Here is an 18588-nt window from a genome sequence, read left to right as displayed (position 1 = left end):
TGTGTTTCATCAGACCAGAATACATTAATTCCAAAAACAAGGTCTTTGCATAGATGTGCAGTTTAAAGCTGAAATCTGGCTATTTTTATGACAGTTTTGGAAGCAGTGGCTTTGTCCTTGATGAGTGGTCTCTGAAGTTATGTTGATATAGGACTCATTTTACTGTGGATATATATACTGTTGAACAGGGCCGTGCAGAGACCTTTGGAGGGGCAGGTGCTCAAAGTTAAAAGGGGGCACATGGAGCATGAATTTCAAACACCATACAGAAACATACCTGACAATATAACTGGCTGAATTGTAGCAACCCATATTCATGAAGTGAGACGTAACATGGAAGCAGTGGTGCAGTGGTTAAGTCTCTGGAATGCTGATCAGAAGGTCAGTGATTCAAAGCCCTGATGTGGCCACCATTTGGCCCTTCAGCAATGCCGACAAGTTGTTATTATTTTGAAGTTGAATTTAGATCACCATTAGACACTGGTCTGTTTAACTGCGGCTACTTTTCCTGGAGTCCTTGCTTCTAAATTTCATACCTTTTCAAGACATATACTGTATACATACGAATTTGCTCCATGGTGCTAATTCATAATCTGCCCTTCATTATTTGTAGTGCTAATAACAAAGTAAAAAAAAAAAATTAAAAAAAACAAAAAAAAAAACTAAATGATACAGAAATCATGTATTTAAATGCATTTGTGCTTTTATTCAATTTGACTATCCACTTTGCACATGACAGCAAAGTTATAAAAGTTGCATATTTTATATTTCTGCATATTATATTTAATTTGTCTATATATACAAATGTTATAAACAAGTACTGATATCTTTAAATGAGGTTGAGAAAATCACAATTGAAATTCTTCTAATTATTATTGTTATTGTATTTATACTGCAATAGTCCAAAATTATGTGAAAATGCATGTACATAGTTTTAGTGAAATAACACAACCTATGCCTCATTGCCTCTAGACACACAGGAAACACACTGCAACTCACTGACAGTAAAATAATACATCTCTCTGATGCACTTTGCCCATGACAACAGAAACATACAGAAACAAAAAGAAGCCTGGCAGACTTTATCCTCTCAGCATGCTGTGTGGTTAACTAGCAGCTATAACTGATGAGAGGTGTGTGTAGAGTCAGACACACACACAGGATGCTCGCTTCACTGCGTCAGTCATCTTGCAAAAATACACCGTGCACAAACGACTACCACTGCAAAACCTCCTCACCATCAGGACCAACAGTTGTTGATGTCCTCCCTCGGCTCTCTGGTTTCTAGACTAGCAGCGCTAGCGCTGAGCTACAGGATGCGTCTGGGCACGTCAGGGTGGTGAGGGACGTCTACGTAGATCCTGTGACCGACCGAGGGTAGATCTGAATTATTATTATTTTCATTTTTGTTTTTTATTATTTTGGGCCTTAAATACTCTTACACACACACACACACACACACACACACACACACACACACACACACACACACACACACACACACACACACACACACACATTCACTTACAAAAAAACCCCAAAAAAATAAAATTAAATGAAATTTAAAAAAACAACTTTGACAAAAGGGCACTTTGGGCACCCCCCCCCCCCAAAATGTTGTAAAGGTAAAATCTGTAGTAATAAAATGTCTGATTTTGCAATATCTTAAAAATGAATAATTAAAAAAAAAAAAAATCACCTTTCTGTATACCATATTGCTGCAGCAGCTGTTGGAAGTGTAGTGAAGCCTGTCCATTGAATCGATCTGCTTCTGGCCATGTAATGCTTTAAAGTCCCAGTCCTAACAGCCTGGTAGAGAAACTGGGCCATCCAGAATAAGATTAAGATGGGATGTTAACTGAACAAAGGCCTCTGTCATTCGGTTGGACCTCCAGGCTCTTATTGTGCTTACAGTGATATAGTACAAAGATCCTGGGCAAACTCAGTTGTTCATACAAAGGAAATTCCACATAGGGCAACTGGACTGAGAGGACTCAGTGTTGAGCCAAATTTAGGTTGGGTCATATTTGAGCCAATCTGCTATCACCCAAAGGTGTGCTGCCAACGGATAGTCTCACATTTTGTACATTTAAGCCACCCATCAGAGTCAGCCATTTGGACTTTTGCCATATTCAGTCAAGGTTTCCATTTGCTCTAGATAAAGAAACTCAGTCAGCCTTCAAGGACTTTGATAACCTTATTAGATAACAACATAGGGATCATTTGCAGTTGGTAGAGTAGTCTGGGAAGGATGTTCATTTTAATGAGAGCAGTCCCTCCCAACCAGGAAAACTGGAAAGCAACAGGCTAAGAGATTTGCCTTGTGCATTTCCACTGTGAAGGGGAAGGTTGCCTAATCTCATCCAGTCTGTTGTAAAGAGTATGATAAATAACCATGACCTAGTTGACAAAGTTATTGCCCATGCCAAGTATTTCCAAAGCACTCAAAACAATAATAACATGGATAGGTCCTTGTAGTCCTGATATAGCTGAGTGATATTTAGAAGCCTTCTCACAGTGTCACAGAAATTTTAACCAGTAATACAACTAGCCTGAAAATGTAAGGTTGAATACATTGCTAATATTTTGGAAAGCTTTTTTTTTTTTTTTTTTTTTTTTTTTTTTAATTTATTTATTATTTTATCATTAGGTAGGGCTATTGGCTTTTCTAAAGGATAAATTTTTGGTCTTGCTGGGCAATTGGAATGGGATCCCATTACTACTATTGTATTTAAAATAGTAGAAATTATGAGTTTTGGAATATAATTAGTTGTAATTCAAACAAAACTTCTTTTTAAAGCAACTGGCAAGGTGTCTACTATGTTTATTCCCAAACTTATACAGCTTCTGTCTGGTGAATTTGAGGGAGGACTCAGTCTCGCATCAGCAGAGCATTTAGTGTAGCACATGGCTGTCTATTTTCTAAGTGATTTAGACCCAGATGACTTATGATATTCTTTCAAAGTCTCTTAAATTCGACAAAAGACATGGCCACACTCCAGGCATATGCTTTAAATGTTTTCCAAATCATAGAGGGGTTGTCAGGTAATTTAATGCAACCTCTTGAATTTTGGATTAACAGGAAGCAAAATTGCGATTTTCAAGAAGAGATAATTCATGTATCTATTGCCTTGACAGTGCCCCTTTTCTAAGAAAGAGAATAAACCCTATACAGTGAATAAAACATACTCACTCCCCTTGATAGTTTCCTCTTCATATTACTTTTCAACAATGGATAATGGTCAGTAAATTTGGCTTTAGTGACAAGAATTTACAAAAAGTTTTGTTCATGTCAAAGTGAAAACTGAAGTAATGTCAATGAATCAAAAACATAAAATGTAAAGTAAAACTCAAAAGTATTCACAACCTTTAAAGTGACTTGCCTAATTCAACAAAACTGCAGACAATATGTGCTATAAACCATACAATTACATTAAATGGAATTCATCTGAGTGCAGTGAATGTGTCTTAGCTGACTGCAGTATAAAGACACCTGTATCTGTTAGGTCCAATCACTGATAAAATATACCATGATGATGAAATACTTCAAGCAGCTTTGTGAAAAGGTTACTGAAAGTAAGAGAATTACAAGGGAATTTCCAAGTCACTTAATATTTCTTGGAGAACAGTTAATTATTGGGAAATGGAAGGAATATGGCACATGCTGAAATTTGCCTAGAGCAGACCATCCACAAAAACTGGATGAAAAGGAGGAAAACGCTAGTGTGTGGCCACCAAGACACCTATGACTCCTCTGAAGGAGTTACAACCTACAGTTGCTGATATGAGAGGTGTTATGGACTTGGAAAGTTCACAGCCTGGCTCTCAGATCAGGCTCAATCTGCAGCACACGTGAGATTGAGCTCGGCTGTGTGCTGTTACCAATCAGCTGGGTGGGGATATAAGGAGGGATCACCCAACTGCTCAGTTGGTTGTGGGTAGGTGACCTGGAAGGTTCAACACCATCAGTTGGCCTTCTTCTGGGAACCTGAGTGTCTTAGTGTCGTGTCAGTGCACAGAAGCCAGTACTTCTTTGCTTTTGTTTTGTGGAATGTTTTTCTTTTAATGGGTCTTAGTTTTTGTTTGATCTACCACCTTTGGTAGATTTAGTGGGGGATAGTGGTATTTAGCAATACACTGTCCTCTTTTAGACCACAGAACCCTGTTTTTCTGTTTGTGCAGTTTTTGTTAGTTTCACCCATGAACAACCTTGGTTCACTTAGTTTGTCTGAGACAGGAGGGGATGAAACATAACAGAGAGGCTGTTTATATAAAAACTGTTGCCCATGTTCACCGATCAAATCTTCACAGTAGATTGGCAAAGAGACACTGTTTGAAAAAGCTCATATTATATCTCGATCGCATGTCCAGAAGGCATGTGAGAGACTCTGAAGTCAACTGGCAGAAGGTTCTCTGGTCTGCGTCCAACATTGACCAGTCAGACTAAACACTGTTTGGCATATACCAGACACTGCACACTATCACAACCACCCCTTCATGAAACAAACTGGAGTCTTAATCACCTTCAAGGGGGTTAACACTTTTATGAGCACTGTTTCTTATGACATTGTCAGATGTACCTACCTGTATGGATGAAGAAAAGTAAAAATAAAATTAGTACATCAGTTATGTAACTTTTGGGAGCAAAGAAAAAAGCAAACTCTGCCTATTCTGATGTGTGGAAGGAGCTCCATCACACTGACTCTGTGTTTTGACTGAGCATCTTAGTGTGCTTTGAAAGAGCAGAGATGCCAGGTAGATGTTTATCAAGAAAGATGGCAGTTAAAATCTCCTCCCACAAATAAATTTTGAAGTGCCACCTAAGCAAACTCCTCAAAGGCCTTCAAGAGAAAATAATAGACCATGTGTATGTGTGTGTATATATATATGTATATATATATATATATATATATATATATATATATATATATATATCACCATGAGACATTGTTGTAGCTATGCTTATATTAATAAGCACCGTCTCACAGCTAGAATATCTCCAGTTCATGGTCCGGCCTCTGCCTGGGATCTTTCTGTGCGGAGTTTGCATGTTCTCCCTGTGTAGTGTGGGTTTTCACCGGCTTCCTTCCATGGTCCCAACAACTGCTGAGGTTAATTGGTGATTCAAAATTATCTGTTGGTGTGAGTGTAGTTGGTTGTCTGTCTCCGTGTGGCCTTATGATAGGGTGAAGGCAGGGGACACCCTGGACAGGTCACCAGTCTAAGTTGGCTGAGATAGGCTTCAGCCCTCCATAGTCACTGTTAAATTTCTCAGCATATATCTGCAATGAAGTGACAGAATTCAGGCACCATCTCCTTCCATCTACACTTGTGGCAATTCATACCATTGTAAATACTAATTAATAAAGAAATCAGGCAGTAAGCATTCCACCAGAAACACACAGTGAGCAGCAGATACCCCCCAGTTTCCTCAATTCTGCATTTATGCCTTATCTGGATAAACTATATGAATTCAATAATTAGATTTTCTAATTCATTTTCATAAGTGACATCAGGCATCAACCTAAGGGACACGTATATTTCTGGTCCCCAGCTCAACACAATGAAAACAAACTAAAATAAAAAGTCAAACAAAAAGGTTAAAAAGTAATTGGAGTGTTGGTATGTGTCTGAGGCAGTTTTTAATTGATGGCAGACTTAATCTGGCCAAAATTAGAGTTGTGGTAGAGCACCAGTGTGATGGCAAAAGGCGTTTTGTTTATGCATGACTGCTGAGCTTCAGTTTCTTCTCGGTGATCCACCCTTCTCTTCCCTCTGCTTCTATAGAGACTCGCATAGATTTCCATGCAGTGGCAGCTGCATGAAAGCCTTAAAGGTAGGTATTTGTTGAAGTCGGGTTGATTAAGTGTCAAGAAGGATCAGCCTTAAAATATGTCATGAAAAAAATACCATGATGGTGGAGCGTTATCTCTTTGGTGTGTATCCATGAAATTTGATAAGTAAGCAATTGGAGCTTATTTCTACATCACATTTAAACTCAGCTGAAACTGACAACAGCAGTGCACAAAAAGAAAACACCAAAGTGCTTCACAAAGTGAAACATACCAAAGACAAAAAAAAAACAAAACAAGCACAAACAAATGTGGAAGTCACATGACAACCTATTGAAGAATTGGCTTACCCAAGAGGCCAGGGAGTAAAAATGTGTAAATTTTTAGCCTAGATTTGAAAACCTAGATGATCGGAGTGTCCGCTGTCTAACTGCAAAGGTTCTGTCCACTTTTAGCTTTAGTCATAACTGTGACAAGGAGCTGAATGCTAATGAGTATCTTTTGTGGTACAGAAACATAAAGATGGAATCTGACCACAGCAAGTCATAAAAGCCCTCAGCAAGGTCTTCAACTGAACTCTAAAAGAAAACCTTGAAGTTCATTAAGATTGGGGAAATAATTAAGGCATGCAGTATTTTTGTCCATGTCATGAAAAGACAGAATTGGCTTGAGTTTGGACATGGTTCTGAACTGATAAGAACCATGTTTAACAGCAGAACGGATTCGTCTGTCAAAGCAGAGTTCAGAATCAAAGATGACACCCACGGTTTTGGCATATAATTTCACATATGGAATGAGTTGGCCTAACTTACTGGTTAGATGACTTTTGGACTTAGAGGTACCAGAGACATTTACTTCAGGTTCGTTAAAGTTTAGCAAAATAAAATAATTTGTCATGCACCCTTTAATGTTCTCAACAGTTCAGGAGAGGCTGTCCGGAATCCGTAGGTTTTAGTGGGAGTTACAGCTGTGCATCGTCAGCATTGACGCGACAGCAAATGTTAAATCTTCTAATAATGTTTTCAAGTAGAAGCATACAGACAGAATACAGCTGAGCCTTGAATGAATCCCAGAGGGACCCTGTAGGTGACAGTAGTAGTAACAGAGGTAGAGGAAAACTAACCTATAGCCACTGAGAATTTTCTTTAAGTGTAGTATTATACCCTTAATACTAACCCACTTTCTGAGATGTCAAAAGAATATCCTAGGTGTCAAACTACACACAGAGATAACTATGCGAAGTATCGTTTTCATGATCTAAAAAAATAGTGGTTTAAAATATCAGAAAACCAATAAAATACTTTTCTCCAGGTTCTTAAATCGTGTCTTCAAATTTCTCGGTTTCTCCAACCAAGACTTATCCTTAAAGATCTTCATTTCACAATCTAAAAACAAACTAAATCTGCTAGATGTAAAGTACAAATTAAAATACCATTGAGATACTTAGAATGTTCATATGATTAATTTTTTGTTCTTTGTATAATTGATCGGTCATCTAATTGTTTTACCACTATTGTAGATGGTGGAAGTTTTAAAAAGTTTATTTGCTGCACAGACGGGTACAAGCAGACATTAGCTATTGTTGCCATTTCAGGCTTGTTGTAATCATGAGCCTAATTGTAAGCTGACTCCATTTGAATCTATAATGATTACTCTGTCTGCATCCGTAATGCAGAAGTAGAGTCAATTTGGGAAGTCAGACAAAAGAGGCTTAGTAGTTCTTGTGAAAGAGTCGTGCATAAATTCAATTGCACAGACAGCATCTGTAATTTTGCCATCGAATTGCAGGCAGAAATGCACAAGGAAGCCTTAGTTCTTTCTGGCTTTCAGGTGAGATAAATACAAGTAATTATCTAATCTTTCAAATCGCATCCTTAGACCACAAGTGGAAACCGTTTGATCAATGCTCCCTATATACTCTTGGAAAAACTACATAATAAAGAAACACAGCACAGCATCTTGCCTTACTGACTTGCATGTTGATCTGAAGGGAAGTGCATGGTTTGCAGAGTAGGAGCTGAAATTACTCAAGTGTGGCAACCCAAATGACTGGCACATCAGTGATATCCCAAAGCATAACTAGTCAAACAGTTGTTGGGGCAGGATGACTGCAGTGACAGAATATGATGAGTGGTCAACACCTAAGAGTACCTTGTTTTCGGTGAAAAATGAATAGTTATTGCTAAAGTGACATGGATATATTTTTAACTCGGGCTGTCAGACTTACTAGACCTATGTTTTGAATGGACACGCATATGTAGGCAGGCAATGAGTCATTGAAAAATGACAGCAAAAAGAGCAGATTTTTCAGTTCCAGCTTTAAGTCTGCAGTGGTTCCTTAAGAGGCAGTGGTCATTGGTCAGGGAGATGTTGATCAGTCTTTTAGAATCAGAATCAGAAAGCCTTTATTGCCAAGTGAGTACACACACGGAATTTGACTTGGTGCCTAACAACAACAGACATTAAAAGAATAAATAAACAAATCTAAATCTGTGAATTCTAAATAAGAAATGCTACAAGTGTAAGTATAAGAAGTACTGTGTAAAACCAGGGTAATAAATTAGATGTATTTATTTATTTTTTTGATTTATTTATTTTTTTTTAAATTATTATTATTATTATTTTTTTTGTTATTTTTTAGTTTATCCTCTACATACAGTACCGGTCAAAAGTTTGGGGTCATTTAGAAATGCCTTTATTTTTGAAAGAAAACCAGTTTTTTGTTTTTAATGAAGATAACATTGAAATAATCAGAAATACAGTCTAGACATTGCTAATGAGGTAAATGACTGTTCTAGTTTCATGGAATGTCTGCATAGTGGTACAGAGGCCCATTTCCAGCAACCATCACGCCTGTGTTTTAATGGTACATTGTGTTAGCTGATTGTGTTGAAAGGCTAATTGATGATTAGAAAACCCTTGTGCAATTATGTTAGCACATGAATAAAAGTGTAAGTTTTCATAGAAACCATGAAATTGTCTGGTGACCCCAAACTTTTGAACAGTAATGTATATAATGTAGCTTGCCTATCAAAAACACTTTTTGATGAATTAAGAAGTTTTATTTTTTCTTATGAACATAAACAGTTTTGACCTTTCAATGGCTCAGATGTAACTCAATACTGTTGCTTCCTTACAAATGTACTGATCTGTTAAGTCGTCACCTCTCTCTCCACCCATCAATCCACTGTATGTTGCAGCTCAAGCACATGAGCTCACCTACAGCTTTGCTCAAGCACTTTTAAACTACTCTAAATTACACTGTAGCACATTATAATAGCTTAGTAGGTCAGCTTTGTTTTTCAGCTGGAACCCAATTCTAAAGAAGGAATCAAAGTGTGTCATTGAGAACAACTTTGGTGGTTTGTGCTGCTTTGCATGAAGCTTTGCCCAAAGACAAAGCGTCAAACCAGAGATTTCTTTTTTTTTTCATGCCATCTGGGTCCTTTAAATGCAGTTCAATAAACTATATGCAGGCTATCATAGCTTTTTTCTCAGAGGTCTGACTAATGGAGTGCTGCTGAGATTTTTTTTTCTTTTCGGCAGGTACACCCATTTCTCCAATTTCTAAGGTTCTGTTTGCATGACTGTTCGGCTTCTGTCCACCACACTGACCAAGGACCTACTTTTTAGAATAGTGCCACACGACCAGCTCTATGAAGAGTCATGGTGCTTTTTCAAACTTACAATTATCGAGGCCACTGTGTTCCTGGGAACACACAGAGCTGTAGAAATGGTTTTGTAGCATTGTACTCATCTACACAAAACGTTCCTTGGATTTCATGTCCTGGCTTTTGTCCTCACATGCAATGTGGATTGTGGGATTTAATACATCTGTGTTCTTTCTAAACTATGTAGGTGGAATCTAACCGAGTTCTTGACACATCTCAGGGATTATCAAAGCAAACAGGATACTCCTGACCACACTCTGGAGTAACGCAGCAAATAATCCAAATGCGCTTGTAATTTTCAGATTTTGACTTTAAATAAATGTATGCATTTAATCATATCTCTGTATTTGAATAACTGATAGATTGCTGGAGGTTGTGTATTTGATGTTACCATTAGATACTTTTGTTTGCAGTTTAAAGATGAGCTCATGGTATAGCTGCTTCTATTGTTTGTCAAGAAAGCATCACTTAAACCGAATTGTAGATTTTCTTTCTATTCTTTGATGCTGCATTCCCTCCTCTGTTCCTTGTCCACTGATTTAGAAACAAGCAATGACATGCACACCCTTGAAATGTGGGTAGTATTTAGTAATTAAAAGCAACTGGTCCTCACAATCCCAGAGGACAACGCAACCCAAAAAGTGACTGCCATGTGGAGAACTAATTCTGCCTGGTGTGTCTTGTTTTACTGTAGGGATATCACAGGAAATGGAAGCTAGTTTACACCACTACCACACTGACCCATGCTCGCACCCTATCAGCTCAAAAGTTGTTAGATTGCAGGTCCTCCATGAAGGTGTGACGATGGAGGACGATGTGGTGCAGGGGGCCAGAAGTCTCTGTGTCTCTCTTTATTTCATCTTTGTTATGTGATTGTTAAAATTGACCCCAAAGGTGAACTCTTGATTATTATTTTTTGTTTCTGCCATGCAGTAGCTGTGCATGTTGCCCCTCGAGACTCTGCTGCTTTACATTTACATTCTATACACACATGGACAAAATTGTTGGTACCCCTCGGCTGATGAAAGAAAAACCCACAATGGTCACAGAAATAATTTGAAACTGACAAAATTAATAATAAATAAAAATTCTATGACAATTAAACAATGAAAGTCAGACATTGCTTTTGAACCGTGGTTCAACAGAATTATTTTAAAAAATAAACTTATTAAACAGGCCTGCACAAAAATGATGGTACCCCTAGAAAACACTGAAAATAATGTGGACCATAGGGACATGTTCAATCAAGGTGTGTCCTCTAATTAGCATCACAGGTGTCTACAAACTTGTAATCAGTCAGTCGGCCTATTTATAGGGTTACAGTAGTCACTGTGCTGTTTGGTGACATGGTGTGTACCACACTAAACATGGACCAGAGGAAGCCAAGGAGAGAGTTGTCTCAGGAGATTAGAAAGAAAATTATATACAAGCATGTTAAAGGTAAAGGCTATAAGACCATCTCCAAGCAGTTTGATGTTCCTGTGACTACAGTTGCACGTATTATTCAGAAATTTAAGATCCATGGGACTGTAGCCAACCTCCCTGGATGTGGCCGCAGGAGGAAAATTGATGACAAATGGAAGAGACGGATAATACGAATGGTAACAAAAGAGCCCAGAACAACCTCTAAAGACATTAAAGGTGAACTCCAAGGTCAAGGTACATCAGTGTCAGATCACACCATCCATCGTTGTTTGAGCTAAAGTGGACTTCATGGGAGACGACCAAGGAGGACACCATTGTTGAAAACTAATCATAAAAAAGCCAGACTGGAATTTGCCAAACTGCATGTTGACAAGCCACAAAGCTTCTGGGAGAATGTCCTATGGACAGACCAGACAAAACTGGAACTTTTTGGAAAGGCACATCAGCTCTATGTTCACAGACACAAAAATGAAGCATATCAAGAAAAGAACACTGTCCCTACTGTGAAACATGGAGGAGGCTCTGTTATGTTCTGGGGCTGCTTTGCTGCATCTGGTACAGGGTATCTGGAATCTGTGCAGGTACAATGAAATCTCATGACTATCAAGGTATTCTAGAGAGAAATGTGCTGCCCAGTGTCAGAAAGCTTGGTCTCAGTCGCAGGTCATGAGTCTTGCAACAGGATAATGAGCCAAAACACACAGCTAAAAACAGCCAAGAATGGCTAAGAGGAAAACATTGGACTATTGTGAAGTGGCCTTCTATGAGCCCTGATCTAAATCCTATTGAACATCTGTGGAAGGAGCTGAAACATGCCATCTGGAGAAGGAACCCTTCAAACCTGAGACAACTGGAGCAGTCTGCTCATGAGGAGTGGACCAGAATACCTGCTGAGAGGTGCAGAAGTCTCATTGACAGTTACAGAAATGGTTTGATTGCAGTGATTGCCTCAAGAGGTTGTGCAACAAAATATTAAGTTAAGGGTACCATCATTTTTGTCCAGGCCCGTTTCATGAGTTTATTTTTTAAAATAATTCAGTTGACCCACGGCTCAGAAGCAATGTCTTATTTTCATTGGTTAATTTTCATAGAATTTTTATTTATTTAGTCAGATTCAAAGTATTTCTGTGACCATTGTGGATTTTTCTTTCATTAATCAAGGGGTACCAACAATTTTGTCTACGTGTGTACATCTGTTCAGACTGATGTACACTAGATCCTGAGAGAGAAAGCGGTAAACTAGCTGGTATAACATGAAGTGGGAGGGCTAGAAAATGCATTTCTCACATAAAACACACGTTATGTGACAGAGTATATTCCTGGTGCATACTTTTAATTCAATATGCTGGAGATCACCACCAAAAACCACTTACACAGGGCTCAGAGTTAGGCCTCTTGTGCCTGCAGATATAAACATTTAATGGAGTTGTTTTTTTATTGTTTTTTTTTTTTTTTAAGATAATTTTAGGGTTTTTTTTTCAAATCAGCCTATGAAATCACATGTTCATAATTTTTTTCCCCCCATATACCAGTTTGAAATTCAAAGTCACATTAATTGTAACTACACTGGAAAATAAAGTCATATGGTTATAATATGTAGTGATGGAAAAAGTCGTGGTGGGTTTGGTTACTATATGAATAGGTTTGCTTTTAACACATTTGATACATATAATGTATGCAAATCAATATCTTTTTCTTTATGTCCAGATCAGTGATTTGGTTCTATGTGGCACATTGAACTCCTGGTTGTTCGTAAATTGGACTTGGTATATTTGAAAAAAATGACAAACATTGAATCTGTATCATTTTCACGTATACAGCTGTATGTCAGGATATGTCCCCTGCAGAGAAGTGGTAATTATGTTGTTATTTTTATGTGTTCTATCAGATATCGGACATTCGTCTCAGAGGATGCAGGCCCCAACACGCTTGTCGCCACAGTGCTGGCAAAGGACCCTGATGGGGATGGGATCACGTATAGGATCACCACAGGAAATGAAGAGGGCAACTTTGTCATTGACAGCCAAAAAGGTTAGAGATCCTGGATTTTTTTTTTTTTTTTTTTTTTTTAAATTGAAAAATGTGTCCTCATCTGTTTTGTTACATCTAAATATAGTTTGCATTCAAGTGTTAAGATTTACAGCTTTCATGTACATAGCACTCTCTTCCTTTAAACCCTCTGAACCCCAAACAGTTATTGGAAGTCTTTTTTTCTCACAGTGGACTCATTTTTGACTCAAAGTCCTACGCCGCGATGGAAACAACATAACCATGGCAAAGAGTAAAAACAACTCAAAAAGGTATTTTGTACAATATGATAGTTATATTGTGAGTTATGATATCAATCATTAAAAACAAGAAAAAAAATAAGAATTTCTTGTACAAAAAAAAAAAAGAAACTTGAATGAAAATGTTGAAGACATTTCCCAGTGCCTTTAGGTGTTCCTAATGCCTAAACAAATGGTGGCTCTACATATAATAGATATTTATTTGCAATTTCATTTTATCCAAACCGACATACATCTGAGAGTAGACAGGCTGTCTCACTCGACAATTGCCCCCCCGACCGGGATTTGCTAAAGTCAAGGGTGTCAGTCACTGAGCTATCCGGCTGCCATTTTACCACTTATGTTTCTAATTTGTTTTCGTACTTGTGTCCCCTCTTCTGTGTAAACACAGACTGCAGTTCAACCTAGTTTAGTCTAGATTCCAAGAATGTTTGTCATTTCATCCGTCTATTCAATCATCTGTCCTAGTTGTGCCAAGGAGCACAGTATTTATTTATTTATTTATTTATTTATTTTCAGATTCTGGTTTCTGCAGATGGTGAATTTTTGGCAATTGTTTAAATGAGACACATGATAAATGATCACAATTTTAAGCTGAGATTTGCTTGATTCTCCAGACAAAACTGAAAGCCGAACACAATTCAAGAATTTTTGCAAACCAGAAAATCTAGATAGATACTAAAACTCTTGCTGTACAATACTGTAGTAGAAACACACTTCTAATTGTAAAATCTATAGAATACTAAATGCAATTAAAATTCAATATAAAATATGTACACATTTCAAAGCATGGTGATTTAAAGTGAATTTGAGTGATCTAACATGACTTGACAGGTAGTAGGAAGACAGTTATATCAAACTAAGGGGCATGGACATTATATATCTGTGATCTATATGTCTATATCTGATTAATTGTGCAATTTTGGCAACAGCAATAATAATAAAACTATGCCTTTTAAATCCACTGGCAGCTTTTGGGGTTCAGAAAGTAAATGTTAGTATCAATTGTGGTTCTGGTGCTGCATAGTGACACACAATATGGCATGCCAGACAATATACAAAATAATCATGTTTATATCTTGCTTGAGAGTTGATCATTTTCATGAGAAATAAATGAAATAAACTGCGTATTTAATATACATGTTCCTTCAACATAGTTTAATCTCAGTGAGTTATTTTTACCTTGCTGATGAAAATTTTAGGTGACAAATCCTAGAACCTGCTCAGATGCCTGTTAATATGCGATTCACCTACATACATTCCTGAAATATCCACAAAGATATATATTTTTTCTCAGTTATTTTTGTCCTGCTTTGCTGTGTGTCTTCCCTGCTATATTTACATAAACGGTATAAATGTTAAAGCTCTGCATTTTGTCAAGTGTACCCCAGAGGGTCTTGAAAATGTGCCTGATAGTGTGTTTATTTTATAGTTTTATATCCTTCACTATAGCCACTATTCTGTGGATGAAGGATAGCTTTCCTTTTACTGCAAGAAGCTTTCTAAAGGATTTTTAAATCCTGACAGGTCATGTCATGAAGACGTTAGAATAATCAGCCAAAGTGTGAAGAATGTTTCCACGGTGACTTTGTAACAAAATACCATCTACAGTTTATCGTCACACATCTCAACTTCCTCAGAGGCAGAAGCTGCAAGCCCAGATGCAATCTGAAATAGGAAGCCGGGTTAATGATGTAGTCTGTGTTTGTGTGTCTGTGTGCCGTAATGGTGCCAATTTCATTGTAGTTCCACCCTTTTGTAAATTGCAACTCCCTCTGAATCTGCATATCACATTATAGGGTAATCCAATGACGTTTACAAATTCAATTACTTAAAACTTCAAGGCACAATTTTCTCTGTTTACCAGCAATGACATTCACTGTCAGCTGATAGCAGCGGTCATTCCATCGAGCAGAAAGAAGACTTGTTGCTATAACTCGATCCATCGTGCTATCACATTATGAGTGCAGACTTTTCTCTGCCTTTTATGTTTGGCTATACTTGCATTTTGTCACATTGACTACATTTTTGCCCATCATAAAAGATTAACTTTTTGTTTGACTTGTGAATTTCAGTGTGTAAAGGCAAAGTTAAGTGTGTATCTAGGTGGTGGAAATTTTCTGGCCTACTAGTAATTACGTTATGTGTACACTGTCTGCCAGCAAATTGGATGCCACTGTGATCTATTAACATTATTGGTATTTGGTACACAGTGATTGATTTAGCCACAGTCTGCTAATCTATAGGATCACTATAATTGGTGTTCATCAGTGGAATAAGTTAAATAAATCATCTTCTTAAAAGATAGTCCTGAGTAGGTACTGCTAAAGCTCCTAATAGGCCTTTTTTTCAGCAGACAGTTTTATTTGTTTTACCTTGATAAAACAAAATGAACAATATCAGAAACTTTAACTTGTAACTGAAGCAGCTAAATGATCTTTCATTTTTATTTTATTATTTTATTATATACACCTGTGCTTTTCTTACTTTGACCTGTCAAAATGAACTAGATTTTTTTTCCTTGATAAATGATTTAAAACTCTTTTGCAGACTGTTTTCCTGTCTAATTATACTGCTGTGTGTAGGTGAAATTCAATGTAGCTACAACAAAGATAAAGGTCTAGTCTTTCTTCCCATTCTAAGTACAACAAAGCAAACAGGAGATGCCAATATAACACACACCTTTAAAGAAGTCTGATCAGTAAAAAAAAAAAAAAAAAAAAAGAGTGATAACCGTTGGCTTGGAGTAGGTGTGTAGATCCTTACAAAGATAACATTTAGAGTCCACAAATCCAATGGCAAGACCACAACCAACAATTAATGTATCCAGCTAGCATTGCGTTTCTTGTGTATCCATAGATTTATATCTTATTCCTCTGCACAGTATGGCTCCTTTGTTTTCCAAAAACTATTAAAACATCAATAAGCCAAGTAATTACACTGAATAGCATATATTGTAGATCAGTTTAATTTTTGCTATACACAGTCATACTTCCTTAAATGCTAGCTGCGCCAATTGTGACATTTTTTTTTGCAGTTTGAAATGGTACCTAACTAAAATACTATTCACTCTAGTTACAGAGCTTTATCAACACATTTACACATATAAAGAAAATACCAGCTAGCAGTTTAAATGAAAAAAGCTTTTCAGTCTTCAAGTACCCACAAATACATTCAGTATATTGAGGTCAGATAACTGTGAATAGAAGTCCATGAGAGTCAGCACTGTTTGGTTTTCTTTGGTCTTCAAGTAGTCATTCCAAAGTTTTCAGATGGGTTTGATCGTATTGTCCTGCTGTAGTATGAATCCTTCAGTCCATAAAGATGTAAACCAGACGAGGAAACGTGTCTCTGAATCATGGAGTGCGCAGTGTCCTCAATCAGCATTAGATTGATTTGCAGATGCAGATGTTGGACTCTAGAGTAGAAATAGCAACCCCACAGCTGAATGTTCCTAGCCTCATCTTGCAGTGTAGGATTGTTACACTGCTGTCTCATTCTGTCATGTTTATCTCCTTGCATACAACAGAATGTTATTGCCGGGAAATTAACTTCAGCTGTAAATATGACTTTTTTAAAAAAAATATCATCATCAACTGTTTATTGCTGGAATCTTAAATAACAGTCAAACTGGAGGTAGGATATAAATAGGTAGCCAACAACTGTCAGAATGTACAATATGTAACACATTCTTTTACTGCAGCACATATCTGACTTTCTTTAAAGTGTGCTGCAGCGTCTGTCCTCTGTTACATGTCTTTATTAAGCGCCCTTTTTGTAGTGATTGATTTGCCGTAAATCAACTGAAAACCAGTCACACATATAGACGGAACGCACCCTAATACAGATGCACACAAGTACACGACACAGTCTGTCTGCACCAAAGTGTGTGAGCCAAAGTGTGACACCATAATGCTTGTAATATGATCCAATATCTTGTTTCAAAGAGCCCAATATTTGGTCATTAAAAATATTTTATGATTCTTATAATGGAAGGCGAGCACATTGGATTCCACCCACCCTCTCCAACCCATCTCATTCTCCCTCTGCTACTGATGAAAATCGTTTATTGCCTCTTCTCCCCTCTTGCTGCCAGCTCCCCCTCTCTCTACCCATCCTAAATGTCCGACAATCATTCAAGTGATTGTTTTCCTCCCTTCCAGCAGGAGCAGCCTTGTCGGCCTCCCTCTCCATGTTAATTTGCCTGTAACTCACCCCAGAATACAGTGTGTTTCTCTGAGATTTAAGACGCCCATTAGGACCGGAGCAGGCTGGTCAATATGATGATCACGCTCTTCTATTAAAACCCATAAATACAGAAACGCCTGCTCTGTTGGATGGGAGAAAGTATTTACTGACAGCTAAAGGAGGATGCTGGTGCCAATAAACACAGTTCTATCATTTCCTTTTTTCTCAGCTAAGTTTTATGGCATTTTATAAAATTGTATTTCTCTGACAGGGAAACAGTAGGTGTGTTTGTTTGCGGTGAAGAGTCCTTGGTAACTGGAGTAGCTTTCCTCGCCCTGTTGTCCTGTTTTGTTTTGTTTTTTTCTGTTATTTAATCTTTTTCTCCTGAAATGCTTGCCTTCTATGTTGTGTGCTGGGTCTGATATGCTGACCTGTGTCTGATCCCAGCTTTATGTAACAAACCCACATTGTTTTGCCCTCATTCTCTTCCATGATTCCCTTTGGCAAATATATTGTTATTTTCCCATTTTCTCTTTCACTAGTCCACATCCTACTGTTTTTACAGCTCTTTCTTTCTTTCACCCCTTCGCTTTGCTTCCCCCTGTTTCTCTCCCCAGCTTCAGTCCACAATAGTTTTTTTTTTGCATGATGCTGGCTGGAGGAAACACCTCCTCTGTCCCTGTCCTCCTACCCCCACCCCACTTTGTCCTCTGTCTACCGTGTTGTCTCTCGCCCGTCCCTTGTTTCGTCCTTCCGCTTCCTCCCTCCTGGCTGCCTTCATGTGAAGTGACGGCTGTTCACTGACCCCCGAGGAAACATCTTCTCCATTTCCAATAAGCGATGATATGTGCTGGCCCTGTTTGCAGCAACAGATACACACTCAGATACCAGTGTCAAACCCACTGTACTTTTAGTGAATAATAAACATTTCCATGTACATAAAATATAATTTTCATGTCTACAAAACATGCCAATGTTCTGGTGTACACAAGACATATAATTTAGATTTATATGCACTAAACAAAGTCACAGGCGCAAACTAAGGAACAACACAGCCTTGCTTAATAAGCAGAGAAACACATACTGACGTAACACACAATGAAAGATGCAATATGCACTCCGTCACCCATGCTGTATACAGAAATGCAAGTAAGCACATAAATTTGTATGAATGCACAAAACATGCATGTACTGTACATTCAAAAAGTGTTTTGACTTATTAAT

General features: G+C 37.8%; 1 protein-coding gene across 1 annotated transcript in view; it reads left to right on the top strand.

Moving 5' to 3' along the window:
* Positions 1-18588, top strand: part of LOC111563846 (neural-cadherin) — a 375623-nt gene that overhangs the window by 134944 nt on the left and 222091 nt on the right. The window contains exon 7 of the mRNA XM_055010997.1: positions 12777-12919. Within this exon, the coding sequence (XP_054866972.1) occupies positions 12777-12919 (143 nt within the window). The remainder of the gene's footprint in view (positions 1-12776; positions 12920-18588) is intronic.

The sequence above is a fragment of the Amphiprion ocellaris genome, chromosome 1 (genome assembly GCF_022539595.1).
Source record: "Amphiprion ocellaris isolate individual 3 ecotype Okinawa chromosome 1, ASM2253959v1, whole genome shotgun sequence".
Lineage (NCBI taxonomy): Eukaryota > Metazoa > Chordata > Actinopteri > Pomacentridae > Amphiprion > Amphiprion ocellaris.
This window is presented reverse-complemented; position numbering and strand designations above follow the sequence as displayed.